The 19422-nt window shown below is 39.3% G+C and overlaps 1 protein-coding gene across 2 annotated transcripts in view; it reads right to left on the bottom strand.

Annotated features, from left to right (window-relative positions):
* The window catches only part of CDK15 (cyclin dependent kinase 15), an 83342-nt gene that overhangs the window by 43693 nt on the left and 20227 nt on the right, over positions 1-19422 (bottom strand). For both annotated transcript variants that reach the window (XM_024564207.2, XM_024564205.4), the window contains exons 6-8: positions 18793-18855; positions 9472-9595; positions 7799-7919 (exon numbers count right to left, since the gene is read on the bottom strand). In XM_024564207.2, coding sequence (XP_024419975.2) covers positions 7799-7919; positions 9472-9595; positions 18793-18855 — 308 coding nt within the window. The remainder of the gene's footprint in view (positions 1-7798; positions 7920-9471; positions 9596-18792; positions 18856-19422) is intronic.

Genomic DNA, 19422 nt, shown 5'->3' with positions numbered 1-19422 from the left:
TCCTCAAATTTCTTAGGCAATCTCCAGGGAAATAAACCATCTCAGGAGTTTTGGGTTTTTGGAGGTGCAAGGAGCATATATAAAAATGTTGTTAGGAGAAATAAAAATGTTGTTAGGAGAAATAAGTCAGTATTTCATTTTCCACTGTTGTAATTAATTCAGAACAACGTAATGCTGTATGTGGCAGTGACGTGGCATTTCCATTGCTTTTCCCCGGGCCACTCTTTATATTTGGAAGTTTGCAGGGAGAAATCTGCAGTCTCTCAGGCATAACTTTCTGTGGTCTTAAACCAGCAGCTGCCTGAACTCAATTTTGAATAGAGGACTTGTTGCAGCAAAATAAATCCTTCTTTAAAACCCAGTTTACCACACCATGGATGAACCTTGAAAACATTATGGTAAATGAAATAAATTAAATATAGAATGAGAAATATTGCTTGATTCCATTTACATGAGGTACCTAGAAAGTCAAATTCACAGAGACATAAAGTAGATTGGTGGTTACCAGGGGCTGAGGGGAGGGAGTAATAGGCAGTATTGGCTAACGGGCACTGAGCTCCAGTTTGGGATGATGATAAGTTCTGGAGATGGGTAGTGGAGAGGTCGAACTATAGTGTGAATGTAGTCAATGCCATTGAATTGTACATTTTAAATGTAAGTTTTATGTTATATAAATCTTAATGCGATATAAAAATAAAAACAAAAATAAAACAGCGTGATCATCCTAAAACTTTGAGTTTTTCTCACTGAAGTTGCTAAAGGGATCTTTTAAAGTTTGATAAAGTAGCAGAGAGAGAAGAAAAGATACTAGGGGATTAGTGAGCATTGGTGGTTAGTGCTGGCAATAACCAATATGTCCTACTTGTTTGTTTTCCAAAATCTAGCCATTTGCTCTGGGCCTCCCACTGACCCTGCTGCTACCAGGGCTCACTGTGACTAAGAGGGTCTTACACTACTGTGTTACACTTAGTTTCTTTAAGACAAAGGTCTAATGCTCACCACCATCATTTGCCTCCTTAAAGGCATTCAGTTTGAACCTTATGTAGTTGTATGACCTAGCAGAATAGGATTTTCTTTATTTTCCTCCTTTGTCAATTGGAAATTTCCTGGCTTACTTTCCCTCTTATTGCTGTGAAAAGGGGAAAAAAATGGATGAAGTGGTATCCCAATGTAAACACCCAATATCTAACAATGATGTAGAGAGTGAACAAATATAGTAAACTCAATGGAAGATGGCTACTGCTCTATTTCTACATTAATTTTAAGTTTTACTGGGCAAACAATAATAGTGAAATGAATAAGAGTAATGACAATAATTTTAAAGTTGAATTTTGTTTTATCATCATTATTCATGATTAAATTAATAAAACACTTATCAATGGAATAACATAGATCCTTCTAGTTGCAGTAACAAGATAAGGGATACCTAGTTTAGGAGAGAGTTACAGAATGGGGCTGGGTGATCCAGTCAGAGCCTCAGGAAAGAATGCCCAGAATGCAGCACACAAAGCTGAGTAGATGAAAAATATGAAAGAGAGGATAAGAGACAGATGCAGTCTAGTAATCTTTCACTGGTGCTCTAGAAAGTGAGAAGGGAATGAGGCAACACTCAGAAAGAAAAAAACTGATGAAAAACATGGATTTGTAACTGGAAGAGGCACAAATATATACCAAGCAGGGCAAGTAAAAAGAAATCTACATTAGACAACTTACTTATCTTGACAACTGCATAATAACAAAGGCAAAGGAAAACATCTGGAGAAAATGAGAGATCACTTGCAAAAGAAAGACAATAAGGCTAAAAGCAAATTTAAAACAACAATGGAAGACTAAACAGTGAAATGCTACCTTCAAAGCTCTGAGAGAAAACAACTGTCAATATAGAATTACATCCCCAGCAAGACTATCCTTCCTTTCAACAATGAGATTTTATCTTAAGACAAACAAAAACTACCGACAATTACAACACCGTTCACTAAGTTAAACAGACAAAAATGATATAAAGATTTGAATAACACAATTAACAACCTCGAATTTTTGAACATATGTAAAAGCCTGAACCCAACAATTTGGGAATAAACATTCTTCTTGAACACACATCAAATAATTGCAAACACTGACAATGTACTAGGCAAGTGCTTCTTACACCATCTTTGGTGAAATACCAGTTTTTTTCTCAATTTTTTGCTAACTTCTATTTTTTTTTTAATAATTTCAAGCCTAAAATTACAAGAATAATACCATTCAAATAGATTTACCAATTGTCAACATTTTACTGCTTTCATTGCATCATTTTCTTCCTTCCTTTCTTCCTTCCTTCCTTCCTTCCTTCCTTCCTTCCTTCCTTCCTACCTACCTATGCATTTACCTCTATTTTTTCTGAAGTGGTAGAGAGTAAGTTGCAGACACCTGACTCTTCATCCCTAAAGACTTTTGTGTGTATTTTCTAAGAAGAAAAGCACTCTCTTACATAACAACAGTGCAATTATCAAAATCAGAAAATTCAACATTGATCCCATACCCCTATCTATTCCACAATCCATATTTAAATTTCACCTTTTGCCCCAGTAGTGTTCTTCAGCTCCATTCCCATAGGATTCAATCTAGGACCATGCATTGTGTTTAACTGGTATGTCTTTTTAGTCTTCTTTAATCTGGAACAGTTTCACTGCCTTTCAAAACCTTGACCTTGCAGGGGAACAGAAAATGCCACCCCGAAGTACGCCACCCTGGCATAAGGATTATTTTGTGCTAAAGGCAATTGAGAAAAAGCAAACACAGGATGAGCTCTCTTGCCTTCCTCTATTTGCCTGAAAGCAGGGCATGAATTCCTCTTGTGAAGATGTCCCCTCATCCTCCCACCCATTCCACACCAGCAGGGGAGCACAACCCTATCACCAGAGAGAGAGATGGCACCAAGAAAAATCTACACTGAAAAACCTGCTAAGTAAACCTTATTTACTAGTAGGTCCCCATAGATTTACCTTTCTACATTCTATGGCCCCTGAAAACTCCAGACACCTTTTTCCTTTGTCTTGTCATTTCTTTACAATGTACTGTCCTTTGTCAGAATGGTATAAAAGCATCTAAGCCTAACTGCTTCTTCTTGTTAGGAAGCCACCTCCTCCATGCCATGTAATACTTTAAACATCACATCTAATCCCTGTGCCTTTCTCCTGCTAATCTGATTTTCCATCAATATACTGTGTAGGCCCATCCACAAAACATAAGAGGATAGAGAAAAAATTTTCTTCCCCTTCACCTCTTAAAGAGTACAGGCCAGTTATACTGCAGACTGTCTCTCTAACTGAGATTATCTGATGTTTCCTTATGGTCTCATTCAGGTTATGCTGCTTTTTTTCTGGGGGGGGGCTGGGCAGGAAAATCTGGGTGATATTATATCCTTTTCAGTGCATCATATCATGAGGTATAGAATATCAGTTAGTCTCATTACTGATAATATAATCTCTAATTACTTGGTTAAGGTGGCATCTGCCATGTTTCTCTCTACAGAGTTACCATTTTTTCCTTTGTAGTTAATAAGCAATTTATGGAAGGATACTTTGAGACTATGTAAGTATCTTACTCCTCATCAAATTTCCCCCTTAGTTTAGCATTGATGATGCTTATTTGAATCAGGTACTATTATAATATTACAAATAGTGATTTTCTAACTCCATCATTTCTTCTCCAGTTATTAGTTGGCATTCTACTGAAAGGAGGAGCTTCCTTTCTGTCTACCACCTGGCTATTTTTAATATAGACTTATGTATTCTATTTTTTTTCCAGTGGGTTATAATCCATTACTGTAATCATTGATGTTGATGCTTAAATTGTACAAGCTCCAGCTACTGGGAGTCTCTTCAAGCTGCTTGATGTGTCCTTTTGACATATTTCCATCATTTTTTGATCACTTTGTAAAAAAATGTTCCCACCCAATAAGATGTCCTTGACCTATCTTGTACTTCCTTCTGCCCTAGCCTTAGAATTGACCATTTCTTCAAAAAGTTCTAGTTCTTTTTAGTAGGGAATGATATTAAGAAATTAAGATCTGGGTGGCAGACCAACATGTATGTAACACACAATAATAAAGTTCTTTATTAAAAAATGCACCTAGCAGAATCAAATGGAAATCTCCCTGAGAGAAGCCACATCATTCAAGGTCTAAAAAAATCCCACAGATGACATTTTAAGGAAAACTAGCATATCACTCACAAAAACAACTAAACATGCATGGAGAAAAGATATCATATGTAAGAACTAAAAGAAACAATAAACAACAGAAATAGATTTACAACAACAATCTTTGCTCCAGTAATGTAAGATCTTAGAAAATTATAAAACTTTACTAAAAGACATTAAATACCTAAACAGATGAAGAGCTATACCATGTTTTTGTAAAAAATATTTTATTTATTTATTTTTAGAGGGAGGGAGAAAGAGAGGGAGAGGACCATCTGTTGGTTGCTTCTGCCTCCCATTCACACCCTGACCAGGGACCGAACCTGCAACCCACAAATCTCACCATCAACCTTTCACTTTGTGGGATGATGCCCAACCAACTAAGCCACATCAGTCAGGGCAAGAGATATACCATGTTTAAAAATTGGAAGACAATATTACAAAGATGTTAGTTATTTTCATAGTATTCTAAGATTAGAATGAAATTCCAGTGAAAATCTCATTTTTCATGAAACTTGAAACACTGAATTTAAAATTTATATGAAAAATCAGAGGGGAAAAATAGCCAAGACACTCTGGAAGAAGAATAAGTGGGGAAACTTGTCTTACCAAATCTAAAGTGTTATTATAAAGGTATAGGAATTAATATGGCAGGACATTGGTACAGGAACAGATAAATTGACGCCAGTGGGAAAGAATAGAGAGCACAGAAACAGACCAGTGCATTTATGGAAACTTGATGTGCGAGAGATTTGGCCTAGGAGGTAGCTGAAGAAACTGGGATCAGACAGTTTGTTAGCATATACAAAAGTCAATTCCCAATGTACTAAAGAGTTAAAGCAAAAGAAAAAATCATTACAACTATTAAAAGAATGCACGGGACAGTATCATTCTGACCTCAGGAAGGGAAGCATTTTATAAACAAAAAGCAAAAGGGCTCACCATGAAAGAAAAGATTGATATGGTCAGCAATATTAAAATTAAGAACTTATGTTAATAAAGTGTAAAGATGTGAAAACATAAGCCATGAATTGGGGGAGGCTTACTCACAACACACACAACTGATAAAAGATTCGTATCCAGAATATAAGAACTCCTATAAATCAATAAAGAAAGAAAGGGAAGGAAAGGAAGAGAGAAAGGGAGAGATGGACAGTCAGAGACAGACAGAGAGACCAAAAGAAAATAGAGACAAACAGGAATTTCATAGAAGAGAAAACACAAATGGCAAATAATCCCCAGATTATGTCCAATCTCATTAGTAATTAGAAAATTTAGATCATAACATCGTACTATTCTACCTACTTCATTAGCAAAAATTAAGAAATCTGTTATTATAAAGTTAGTGCAGATGTGGATAAGGAACTATAACACAATACACTGTTGGTGTATAAATTATTACAACCACTTTTGGAAAACAACTTGGCACTACTTTGTGAAGGTAAACGTTCACATACTGACACAGCAAATCTATTCCTAAGTAAGTACCCTTGAGAAATCCCTCAATGTAAATACCAAGTATATTCATAATAGCAAAAACAAGCAAGGCAATGAACAAACTAAATGAAACATTCATCAACAGGAAATAAAGTGTAACTACACAGATCAACATGAGTGAACCTTAGAAATATACCGAGTAAAAAAAAAGTCACAGAAAACTAAAACCAGTATAACACCATTTTTATAAAAACTCAAAAGCAGGTGAAACAAAATAATCTTCTTTTAGAACCCATTTAAAATGTAAAAATATTATTTTTAAAAGGGGATGGGGAATGATGCAAGAGAAAAAATTCAGAGTAGAGGCCCCTCTTGTGGCAGGTTGATGGGAAAGGGACCCAAGTAGGTGTGACAGTGTTATGTTCTAGTTGTTCCATTGGAGAGAGGGTTTACGGACCTCACTTCATTATGCTTCCCAGTCTACTTCAGTTTCTCAGTCTTCACACTGTTGACATTTTGGACTGCATAGACCTATGCTGGGGGGACTACACCGTGTATCGTAGGATGTTTAGCAGCATCTCTGACCTCTGTGCACTAGGTACCAGTAGTACCACTCCCCCAGCTGTGGCAGTAAAAAATGTCTCCAGAGATTGCCAAACATTCCTGAGAAGCAAAATTGACCCTGTTGAGAAACACTTATGTAAATATATGTTATATATATTTTTGAATGTTTTAAATAATGTTCCATAATAAAACAAAGTTTAAAAGTGATGAGTAGAAGTTTCACTCTGTCTGTGAAGCACAACTAGAAAGCGATCATTAAGAGCTGAGAAAGCAGAGCCCCTCAAAGGCCTTTGAAGTGACAATGAGGGCTGACGGTGCCGGGAGGGTTTTGACTAGCAGATGATACTTGCAGAATGGCACCAGGTATTAGAAAATCAATGGCTCCAGATACACTGGGGGACAAATTCTGCAATCTTTCTCAATTCTTTAAGAAATCCAAAGCTCAGTTTAGCCTTTTAAGATATTGTTTAATTTCTTTAATCCATTATTGGTTAAAAACAAAACAAAACAGGGCCCTCTGTTTATATATAACCTTTTAAGATCTTGAAAGAAGTCCATGAATTTTGTTACCTTTGAGGGGGTGGCTGTGACTGCAGTCACCACACATCTAACTGTGGCCCCCAGATGACTGGGATATTTCAAAACTAGAGTCTAGATAACACAACACTGCTGCTCTGGGAATGCGGACTGCCTGAGGTCCCACCCTATCACTGTTTCCCATTAATCCAAGAGCCTCCCCGACAATGTGGGTTTTACTCGACAGCATCTACCTGGTTCTTATACTTGTGCTGCAGTCCCACTAACCCCTCGTGGGAAAGTTTGTTACCCTCATTTTAAAAAGTGGAGAAACAGCCCTGGCTGGTGTGGCTCAGTGGATTGAGCATCAGCCTGCAAACTGAAAGGTTGCCAGTTTGATTCCCAGTCAGGGCATATGCCTGGGTTGCAGGCCAGGTCTCCAGTTGTGGGGGTGTGCAAGAGGCAACTGATCCATGTATCTCTCGCACATTGCTGTTTCTCTCCCTCTCTTCCTCCTTCTGTTCCCCTCTCTTGAAAAAAAAAAAAGTAAATAAATAAAATCTTTCAAAATGGAGAAGCATAGACACAAAGAGCATACCTGACTTTTTCGAGATAACATAATCCAGAGAAATTAATTAGTAGAATTGGCATAAAAATCAGGTCTCCTGATTCTTGGGCTTTATGCTTTTTAACCAGGTTCGGAACTGTATTTGGGCATGTGTGATCATGCATGCACAGACGAGTGAGTGTGTGTGTGCATATCTGTGGTTTGGGAGTGTATGTGTGTTTCTCTAAGGACCAGGAGAAAAGACAAAAGACTGAAGAAAAAAACTAGGAGGTGAGGCATGGTAGAAAGAGTACAGGATTCAGAAGACGCCTTGGGCAAGACCTTTCTGAGTCTCAGTTTCTTCAACTGTAAAAACTTGTAGAATGATTTGAAAAAAATCACATGAGCTATGTATTTGAAAGCACTTTATGTTTCTGTAGACAAATGTGATTGTCATTAGAATTATTATTAAAAATGTAATACAGATGATAAAGTAACCCTCAAGGGTGGGATGACTCACATTTTCTTCATTTTTTTGGCACTAGCTCTTACCATATGTCCAGTTCAGAGGAGTATTCAGTGGCTCCCAGCAAGGCATCAGGAGGGCGGTACCAGAGGGTCACAACTTCTGAAGAGTAAGTCTGACTGGGAATGGACTTGGCCCGAGCAAGACCTGACCAAAGGGGAGAAGCACAGAACTCATTGTCCTGGGATTTCCTGGAGAACCCAGTGACACATTCTACTAAGGAGGGTATAACACTAATACACAAACTCTGGGTGCTTTTAATAAAGCTACTCAGCTATCTTGATCCTGTGTACTTCTTTATCAAGTGAATTTCTAAATTTTGGCCTATTTTGCATCTAGATGTGGCCTTCCTGGCTAAATTCTTGCCTGTGATATGAACTGAAGTGATGTGTGAACTTCCAGATCATGCACTTAATGGACGGGATAAGCATTCCTTCCTTTTCTCCCTCCACCAGGCTGTCAAGAGAAGGAGGTGGCAGTCATCTTGAAATATGCAGTTGGGGCGACATCCTAGGGATGGCGGGGCCTCCTTACAAGTTCTGACTGCTTAGGTCAGATGGTATGTGAGAGTAAGTTCAGCTTCTAGCATCTTTACACCTCTGTGATTTCGTGTCTCTGTAACAACAACAGAACTCAGTTACTATGGCCACCCTCCCCTTTCTCAGGGCAGAATCCCCAGTTAGAGAAAGGGCGGGGATTGCTAATCCAAATTAGTTTGGTAGGACTTCAGACGAGTCCATTTCAAAGTGCTCCTCTGCGCAATGAGAGTACTTCCTCAGTCGCTACTGATCTCACAGAATCACATGATCTATAGCTGGAAAATATTCAATAGATGAGTCACTGTTGTGGGGAGTTGATAAATTAAAGTCTGTTAAATGCTTACCTACCCAGACGAAAGCTACTATCTCAGAAAAAAGTACTGCAGCTAGAGTACAACTATTTGACATCTGCCAAACAGAGAGAAATGGTTCCTCAGGTCACACAGAACCAGCTTTTCAACAAATATTTATTGAGTACTTGCTATGGTGCCAGGCACTAGGGATACAACAATAAGCAAAAATGAACCCAAGTAGCCATCATAACGCCTATAGTCTAGTGGAGGAGTCAAAATTGTCACACAGGTGTGTGTTGTGTGTGTGTGTGTGTGTGTGAGATCATTAACTGTGGTAAATGCTAAAATGGAAAGCTAGAGTAACACTCAGGAGAAATCTGCATCACTTCAGTGGAAGTAAAAACCTCACAGTCACACCTATCTAGATACACAGTTGGGCAGGAACAAGCCTCCCGTGGCCTTCATTGCAGGAGGAGACTGTCTGACGTGACGATCTGGAGCTTTATCCTGCCATCCTGCGATATCCTCAGTCTACTCTGATGGAATTTGCATATCCACCGAGATTTACAGAAACCTACCGAGTGCAGTTCCATCTTACAGATGTCTCTATGTAAAAAATGGCAGTGGCTAATAGGGGTGCAAAAATTTTAGGGTCTGATAAGACTGGAGTTTGATAGAATCCTAAAGCTACCATTTTCTCCCTGTTTCTTGCTTCACACTTCCTCTGTGGTAGTTTAATATCATTACAAAGCATCACGCTCTGGGTGCCTCAACTTTTCAAAGGCCAGACCTCGTCAATGCTTTAAACATACGTATACAAAAGCAGCATTGTTCACAGCCCAGAAAAAGACTCGTGGGGCAGCTTACCAAAATCAGCCAGTTTGAGCTCTCCCAGGTGACTGATGAGTAAGTTCTGAGGTTTCAGGTCCCTGTGAAGAACGTGTTGGTGGTGGATGTACGCCAGGCCCCGCAAAAGTTGAAACATGAAAAGCTGGAAGGAATGAACACCTTATCTAAACAGATTTGAGCCACTATGTGGATTTCTCTGCTAAATCAAAAACACTCATCTGTAAGAATATTGTAAAAGTGTCTCTTGAGAGACAGAGGGGGGGGTGGAGAGAGAAAGAGAAAATTTTAATTTAGAGGGCGGAAAAAGGACAAGGAAAGTAGGCAAGTAGCTCATGTCCTAAACAAAGAGATTCTGGCTTTCCCTGACATCTCATTTCTTTGATATTGAAGGAATTATCCTTCCTTAAAAATCTAAAGCAAGTTTCCTTTGGAACACTAGTTATTGATTTAGATGTAAGAGATTTAATTTTTTTCCCCCACTGATGAACTTGGCACATGAGATCAAAGTTGACCTGGAAATGATATATGAAGGTTTACAACTGCTTAAGTTTTCCAGGCTCTCTGATATGAAACCCTTTTAAAAACACAACACAAGGAGACCGAAGTGGAAAATATACCCTTAAATGATAAAAGGAAATAAAGGAACCATTATCTTTTTAAACTTATTTTTAAAGTCTTAGGTTCAAAGTTGAAAACAAGGGAAATAAATATAAATTAAGAGGGAAGAGAGACCAAAAGAAATTAGATTTTAAAGAGAATCAAAAGAGAACAAGGAGTAAATAGAAGAGAGAAGAAAGAAGGTGGCAGACAGCAGGCAAAATACATTCTGGACCCAAATTTTAAAATGTTGCACCTTATAATAAGGCACAGAAACCAGACATTTTTAGGTTTCCATCATTATAGAAGTTTAAGGTAAGAAAAAAAAAAGAATGCTTAGTTTTCCAAGTGTCTTTTGCTATTTTCCAGTGCCACTGGCAATTGAGAATTTAAACACCAACATTAGTGTTTACAAAAACCTATGCCAACTGAGAACATGTTCTAACAGTTTAGAAAAGAAAGGACCAGCCCCAGCATTCCTGGGGACACAGGCAAAGTAACAGATACAGAGCTATGCGGATAAATCCAATTTTTCCATCACGTCTTGGAAACCAGGAACTTCAGAGATGCTAGGACCTGTACTGATCTACCAACGATTCGGAGACATCGTAGCCAAGGTAATGCGCAGCACGGTCTGACCGAAGCAGGAGCCTGGGGAGTTCACCTACCATAGCATAGCTGTGGCCGTGTAGGTTTGATGCAGGCCCCACATCAGTTGCACATGCCATTTAAGAATGCTGAACATTTCTTGAGGCTTCTACTTCAGATGTTCCCTGGTTCTATGAATCATCCCAAAGCTTTATCTTCTTGGTGCTTCAAACACATACACTGTTTACTTTTCCATTCGTCAAACCACTAAGTTACCAAAGTACAAAATTCTTGTGTCATCATTTAAACCTTCCAATTGGTTCTAATGTTCGTGGAAAAGACAATATAAAAAACCGACTGAAATTCTGGGTGAAAGATAAGATGCCATAGTATGTGCTGCTCAGTGGGAAAGCACTCAGGACAGAGTGAGATGGAGGCAAGTGAGGGACAGGAGACAGAAAGATGGTGATCAGCGAGGAATAGAGAAAAAGGAAGGGAAAATAGTATTTACTGAATTCCTGTCACTTTTTATAATTCTCAAAACAACCCTGTGAGGAAGATAGGCTTGTCCTCAATTTACAGATTAAAAAAAAAAAGGAAACTTTAAAAATATGTCTAGAAAAAGGCAGGGCCAGGTGTCAAATTCAGGCCCGCTGGACTCCACTACACCATCCTGAGAAGTCGGAGAAAAGACAGAAAATGAAAACATGACAGGCAGAGAGGGAGTTGGCTGGCTGAGTCAGAAACTGAGCTCAGTGGGCCAGGCTGAAATGCCTTTCATGTCCCAAGGATGGCCTGTTCTCACTAATTAGTCACGCCCGCCTCCCACCTTCTTGCTCTCAGTCTCTTTCCTCCTTGGCTCCACATATGTCTGTCTGCAAGCATATGTCTGTTTGTAAGTGGTAAAGCACTGTGGTGTTAAGGTATGGTATTTCACAGCCACACTTCTCAAAACTGCAGTGTGTGCTGACTAAACTCACCACCCACTCACTCTTTAATCCTTTACGACCTGGATTCTTCCTTCAGCACTGCCAAAGCTTCACCAATAATATGACCCAATTTGATGGTGTTTTTTTTCAGTCCACATCAAGCTACATCTGTGGGTGACTCTTTCCAGAGAGGCATCCCATACCCCAGGGGTTAGTTCTCTTTCCAGCACAATGAGACTCTTGGGAACAAGATGTAATTCCTTTGGGCTACTGCCATCTGGGCTGGAATCCCTCAAAACACAATCAGAACAGTCAGCCAGCTCCTGCAGGGAAGCTTGAGTCCTTCCACTCACCAGGGATCCCTGGGGCTTGTTAAATCCAACACTGGCGAACCTCACTATGATTCCCATGTCTCACTATGTCTTCTGCGGTCACTACTCAAAAAATAGGCCTCTCTAACTGTTCTTCTTCCTCCCAACAAGCTCATGTCTATATTGCTCTGTGCTTCCTCTTTAATCCAGTATCCATGGTTCCTTCCTCATCCAAACTTTTTCACTGCTCTCTTCACTCCTCAATCCTGGTTTTAAAACTCTCTACAACTCAACCTCTGGCTCCTTTCCTTAAAATGGGACCTTGATTTCACTGCTTCCCTATAGCATCCTCAAGTGGCTGTTAGTTTCTCTACAGCTTACTCATACATTTGATTATGGCGAGGAGGGATCAGCTGTCTCCCGATTCCTCAATACCACTTCAAAACCATTACTTCTCCACCCTTAAGTAAATACCCCTGTTTCTTGCCACCCAGCTACATATTCCTCTATTCCTCTTTTCACTCTCCTCTTTTCACACAAGGCCCCACCACTCTCCATCATTCACTGAAGACTTGGGCTCCCGGATCACAGCTGTTGCTTCCTTGACATCAGCGGCCACATAAGTTAAGCTGACTTCCTCAGTTCCAGTGATCTGCTTCTCCAATCCCCTCACTCCATGATAACACAGTGGGTCTTGCCATCATATGCAACTGTTTTGATCACATCATTTATATATATATATATATATATATATATATATATATATAGTTTTCTTGTTTGTTTTGTTTTGTTTTTACCATGGCCACCAATGCCTTTTGCTATGGAAATCTAATGGATACCTCTAATGCCTTCTCTTTGCAGCATTTGGCATTGGTTTTTTTTTTAAGTATTTTTTATTGATTATGTTATTACAGTTTTCCCAATTTTTTCCTCTTTATCCTCCCTCTGCCCTGCCCCCGCAATCCTCCAGCATTCCCCCACCCCCAGTTCATGTCCATGGGTTGTACATATAAGTTTTTTGAGTCCTCTGTTTCCTATACCATTTTTGATCTCTCCCCATCTATTTTATGCCTACTAATTATGCTTCCTCTTCCCTGTACCTTTCCTCCCTATTCTTCCCTTCCCCCTCCCCAATGAAATCCCTCCATTTCTATGATTCTGTTCCTGTTCTTGTTGTTTGCTTGGTTTTTGCTGTTTTTCTTTTCTTTTAGGTTCATTTATCAATACTTGTGAGTTTGTTGTCATTTTATTGTTCATATTTTTGATCTTCTTTTTCTTAGATAAGTCCCTTTAACACTTCACACAATAAGGGCTTGGTAATGATGACCTTTAACTTGACCTTATATGGGAAGTACTTTAGCTGCCCTTCTATTCTACATGATAGTTTGCTGGATAGAGTAATCTTGAATGTAGGTCCTTGCTTTTCATCACTTTGAATAGTTCTTTCCAGTCCCTTCTTGCCTGCAAGGTTTCTTTTGAGAAATCAGCTGATAGCCTTCTGAGAACTCCTTTGTAGTTAACTGTCTCCTTTTCTTTTGCTGCTCTTAAGATTCTCTCCTTACCTTTAATCTTGGGTAACTTAATGATGATGTGCCTTGGTGTGTTCCTCCTTTGGTACAACTTCTTTGGGACTCTCTGGGCTTCTTGGACTTCCTGGAAGTCTATTTCCTTTGATGGATAGGGGAAGTTTTCCTTCATTATTTGTTCAAATAAGTTTTCAATTTCTTGCTGTTTTTCTCCTTCTAGCACTCCTATAATTCAGATATTGGAATGTTTCAGGTTGTCCCAGAGGTTTGTAAGTTTCTCTTCACTTTTTTGAATTCTTGTTTCTTCATTCTGTTCTGGTTGGATGCTTATTTTTCCCTTTTGCTCCAAATCATTGCTTTGAGTCCTGGTTTCCTTCCTGTCACTGTTGGTTCCCTGAACATTTTGCTTTATTTCATTTTAGGTATCTTTCATTTGTTTTTTCATTTTTCAACCAAACTCAATAAGTTCTTTGAGCATTTTGATTACCAGGGTTTTAAATTCTCCATCAGATAGGTTGGCTATCTCCTCATCACTTAGCTCTCTTTCTGAGTTTTGCTCTGTTCTTTCATTTGGGCCCTACTTCTTTGTCTCAGCGCACCTGTTAAGTTGTAAGGGGGCGGGGCCTTAGGTATTAACCTGGGCAGGGCAACCCTCCTTGCTGTGCTGCGGTGCTGCCGGTCTGGTTGTTCTGGTTGATTTTTTCTTTAATTCCTTGGTTGTCAGAGTTCAATGCAGTTTGATTTTCTTGCGTTCCTGGTTGTTTATTGATTTTAGATTGGTTATCCTCCTTTTGGTTGTGCGAAGAAGCGAAGGATTTCTACCTACACCTCCATCTTGGCTGGAACTCCCAAATCTTTCTGATTCTTTTGTTTTAAATCCTTACCTGCTGGATTTGTTGAATGTGGGCACACACCTGGTCTTCCATTTCAGGGCTTTAGTCACTGATATCCTACCTTTTTCCACCAAAGTAAAGGCACTTGGCCTCCCAGCAGCTCCCTAGTCCCCAGCATTTGGCATTGTTGACTATACCTTCTTTCCTGAAGCTCTCTCCCCTTGGTACTACAATCTTTTAATTTTTCTCCTACTTCTCTGACAGCTCTTTTTATAGGTTCCATCCACTTCCTCTACTGATCTCTAGTATATTGAAATTCCTTAGGGTGCCATCCTTGACCTTCTCTTATCACTCCACATACTCTCTCTTAGCCATTTATTCACTCAATTAACAACTGTATTCTGAAGATTTCAAAATCTTTATCTCCAACTCAGACTCTTTTCTTGAACTCTAGACCCATGTGGTCTGAACATTCCATAATCACCGCAAACTCAGAATGTCTAAAACTTACCTCACTATTTCCCTCTGAAATCTACTTTCTCCTCTCTTTCTCTCTCTCGATGCCATTATTCATCTAAACATGTAAAGCTGGAAAAATTATTGCTGACTCTTTTGTCTGTTGTGAATTCTAGCTAAGTAACTGATTGCATATATGTCCACTTTCCTCCACCAGCACCTCACATCTGCACTACTGTTGTCCTGATTAGCCTCAGTGCCAAGGTGGGAACCCTAACAGACACCAGCATTTAGGGAATGACTAGAGGAAATGGGAGGATGGGGTGGAAGTAGAATAAAACCAAGGAGAGAATGAGGTTAGGGGACTATAACATTTCCCAAAAACATGTTGCCCTTTCCCAAACTATTCGCTACAGAGTCATCAGAGTAAGCTTTACAAAAAGAAAATCCGAAGTTATCACTTCCCTGTTTAAAATCAGTTAATGGCCCCTCAAATCAAATAACATGATATAGCTGAGCCCTTCATGTGCTGGCTCCTACTTCCTTCTCAAATCTCAACTCTAATCATCCCAAACTCTGCTAATTCCAAACTTCCAGCTTTACTGAATTATCATCAGTTCTTGGAATAGACCATGCCTTCTCTGTCATCCCAGCTTTTTCACTGCTGCCTCTACTATGGGGAACTCATCCCTACTCGCATCTGCTTTGATTGGATAACTTCTTCCTTTCTGTCTCACTATACCCATAACACATTCCTCTGTTTATCAGTGTGTCTCTCATACATCTACATAGTCCTTGCAGTCAAGTATAATTTTCAACTGTACTCTTGGTGTTTGTGACACCCTCAGCCATACTCTCCTTGGAATTGTCTCTTCCCTTGACTTCCATGAAAATGTATTTTTCTGGATCCTCTGTTCTTAAAAGCTGCTTCCCTTGGTCCCTTGCTGTCCTGTTCCTCTTCTCAGCCCCTAAAGGCCAAAGTTCTATCATCAGTCCATTTCCTTTTGTGGATTTGCCCTTTTGGTTATCCACTCTCTTGTCTTTACCCACAAACTCCTTGATCCAATTACCCTAAAATCTACATCTCCAACTCATATGTCCCTCCACCAATCTCTTCTTCAGCTCTCTTCTTCTCGGCTGCTCATTTCCCTAGGAGCTCATTCTGTCTAAAACAGGACTCCTCTTCTCCTAACTAGCTTCTTCTATTTCTATTAATAAAGCTATAATTCTCCTGGTCAATCAAACCCCAAATCAGTCCTGTTTGGCCTCACCCTTTCCTCCCTCATGTCCAGTTAGTCACCATGTCCTTGATGAACTCTTCACTGTTACCATTTTTCACATTCCTTTCCATTCTTACCTTCGCTACCATAATTTAGACCTTTATTACTTCTTACCTAGATCCCTGATACTCAAAGTTTGGTCCTCTACTAGCAGCATCTATAGCATCTGGGATCATGTTAGAAGCAGAAGCTCAGGCTTCACCCTAGACTTATTGAGTCAAATCCCCAGGTCATTCATCCGCTCAGTGAAGTTTCAGAAGCAGTACTGGGCCAGACCACGTTAGTGAACTCCCAGCTGGGATCCCTGGCTCCAGTTCCCCCTCTTTAATCCACAGGCCACAATTACATGAGTTTGCTTTGGGTCACGTCATTCTCTCTCAATTCAAACCCCTTTAATGAGTCTATGTCTAAGGAATAAAGTCCACATCTTAGAAAGTAAGGCTCTCAGCCACCTACCCAATCTGTTTCCCCAGACTCATGTACCCCATTTCACTAATATAGTCTATTAATATATGTCAGGCCAACAGGACCAGAGATGCAATGTGGTAGGAGTGGAAAAGCATCCTAACCAAGAATCAGATTTAGCAAAAGCTGGTTCTATAACCTCAGGCAAAATGTTTGTCCTCTCAAACCTTAGATTGCAACTCTGCAAAACAAGAAAGTTACATCAACCCATTGTTTTTTAAAACTTCCCCCCCCCATAGCCACAGTAAGAAATACATATGCACCCAGTATTCACATCCATACACATGAGTACAGTTTCAACTGGAACAAAAGTTGCAAAAATATTTTCTATTCTCTTCTCACCCATTCCATTTCATTTTTTAAAATGTTGGGGGCTAGTTACCAAATTGATTTCATAACCCACGAATGGGTCAGAATCTGAAGACTAAAACCACTGTTGGCCCCCTAACCCTAACAATTCATAACTCTGGGATCCTCTTCCTTGAACTTGACCTCTATATCCCTGCTCTGTACCTTTGGTGGAAACAGTTCTTCTCCCTCTAACATCTTCCCCTATTTCAACTTCTTTTTTTGTTTTTAAAGATTTTATTTATTTAGTTTTAGAGAGAGGGGAAGAGAGGAGAAACATCAGTGTGGGTTACCTCTCAAGTGTCCCATACTGAGGACCTGGCCTGCAACCCAGCCATGTGCCCTGACTGGGAATTGAACCAGCGACCCTTTGGTTCACAGGCAGGCACTTAGTCCACTGAGTTGCACCAGCCAGGGCCTATTTCAGCTTCTTAAAATGCCATCCATTTTTTAAGTTCTGGCTTAATGAAACCACTTAAAATGAGAAAATATATTTTACTTCTTTATACACCTACACTACCAGGTCTTATTTCTTACTTGGCATTATTCACCAAGTACTGGCATGTATTTCCTTTATCTTGCTTTCGGATGTAAGTGCCTTGAGAGCAGGACTCTGTCTTCTCTTTTTTCCCTCCTCGGCATTGAGCGCAGTGTCTGGTATGTCAATTACATAAGCCTGAAAATCCTTCTCACGGTAATTTTTTTTCTCCAACCATTCTTCTATTTAATCAACACCTCTAGTTTACTTTTTTGCCTCTTCTGCTTTCTACCTGACTATCAGGCATCTACCTATCTTCACTTCCTTCCCTCAGTTTAGAAGCCACTAACCATCATTCTAACCACTCGACATTCTCTTCAATTCTCTTGCCAAACAGTCTTTTCCTCCCACTTATCTGGCAAAACCCCATCTTTGAATCAATCAAACTGTCTACTTTCTCTGCTCCTCTGTTTGAATTGCTAAGCACTGCCATTAAAAAAAGTCCCATGATCATGCAGATAATTTAATGACTTTAATTCTCATTAGAATCTTTACACACTACTAGACTTTCTTGGTTTCCCTAGTTAGTTTCCTATCCCATTCTCCAATAGCTATTAAAATGTATTCGCTCTCCTCAACCTCATCTGTCCTCAAGCCTTTTCCCCTTTGTCTTCAAGGGTAGATTGAGTTCCTTATTAAGAGTTCTCATAATATTCCTATTAACATGGCTATAGCCTTATCACTTTGCTTCTCACTGTCTATTTAAGTCCATGTATCTTATGGGACTTTAAGTACACTTAAAATAAGAAACACAACTTATTCATTAGTAAAATCTAAGGACTTACTAAGTACTCAGTAAATATTCCTTTAATGAATGAATAAATGAATACATAAATTATTAGTTAAATGAATGAGTACATAGTATACAAATCTCATGTGGTTAGGTTAAGTGCCAATCAATTAATTAGTGCCAATAAAACCTTAGGGAATGAAAAGTATAAAATACAAATGGTTTCTAAAATTTATAACATGTAGAATTACAGCTAGGTAAGAGTTTATTATTTCTTCTATTCTAATGACTGGAAAAATGGAAGCTAGTCTCATAGGCAATAGTATCTGATGGAACAGGCAAAAGGGTAACTGATTACAATCTAACAAAAGTAGTTTGTTTGCTAATTCTAGTGGAGAACTATAAATACAATGCAAACTTTATCAGAGAACACAGCAGTTTGCCCTGGAAAAGGTATTTCTTTTATGATGGCCTACCTTCACTGCTTCCTTTTCAATTGGCTTGTGCTTCTGGAGACACACCTGCATGGTGGCAATGACTGACAAGGTTGGGCTGCCCAGAAAACAGCTAAACATTGCTCCATTTCTTGAGGAGCAACTTTTTGTTTTTAACTTTTCTCTAGAATATCAACGATGGCCATCGTACTTAGTATCTTGGGACTTTGCTTTGCACTGGCTGTCTGTTTCAAAATTCTCCTGTTGCGGGCAAGCCAGACATCCTGCCCCTCAAAGTACTCACCCGGACATTGTGAGGATGAAGCCCTCCTGGGTGCTGGGACATGTACTGGGCCAGGTCTGTGTGCTGGATGGAACAGCGGAGAGACTGGTGTTACCGGTGCTTGGACAGCACCCAAAGCAGAGCATAGATTTGACTGTCAGAGGCATTACACAGTTGAGAATTTTTTAGAATAAGGTGCAAAAGCTACATAATCTGGTTTTCCGAGACCCTGCTGTTAAGGTCAAACATTGTGTCTTTCTAACTGGTTGCTCTTAGAAGCACGCTTGTTTCTCAGCACAAAGAGATGCTCATCTTAACTGATTGTCAGCAAACACAATGACAGAGGGATTTTTCACTCTTCTTGGAGGCAAGTCAAGTACGCATACCTTATGATTTCTTTCTGCTAATATTTGAATAGATTTTCCTCTCAAAAGTACAAAAATGAGTTATTCTTTAGTAAACTTGTATACAATTTTTAGAAACTTTGTGATTTATGTCAATGAAAAAATAGAGTTCTGCTCAGATAGTGATTAAAATAGACTTTAAAAAGGTGTAAAAGTTTTATTTAGGAGGCAAGCTCAAAATTATTATTTATTATTACTGGTGAGGGGCAAAAGAGCAAATATAGTGGGAAAAGAAGCAAGATTAAAG

This window comes from Desmodus rotundus, chromosome 2, assembly GCF_022682495.2.
Source record: "Desmodus rotundus isolate HL8 chromosome 2, HLdesRot8A.1, whole genome shotgun sequence".
NCBI lineage: Eukaryota > Metazoa > Chordata > Mammalia > Chiroptera > Phyllostomidae > Desmodus > Desmodus rotundus.
The sequence above is the reverse complement of the archived record's forward strand: the minus strand, read 5'-3'. Positions and strand labels throughout refer to the sequence as shown.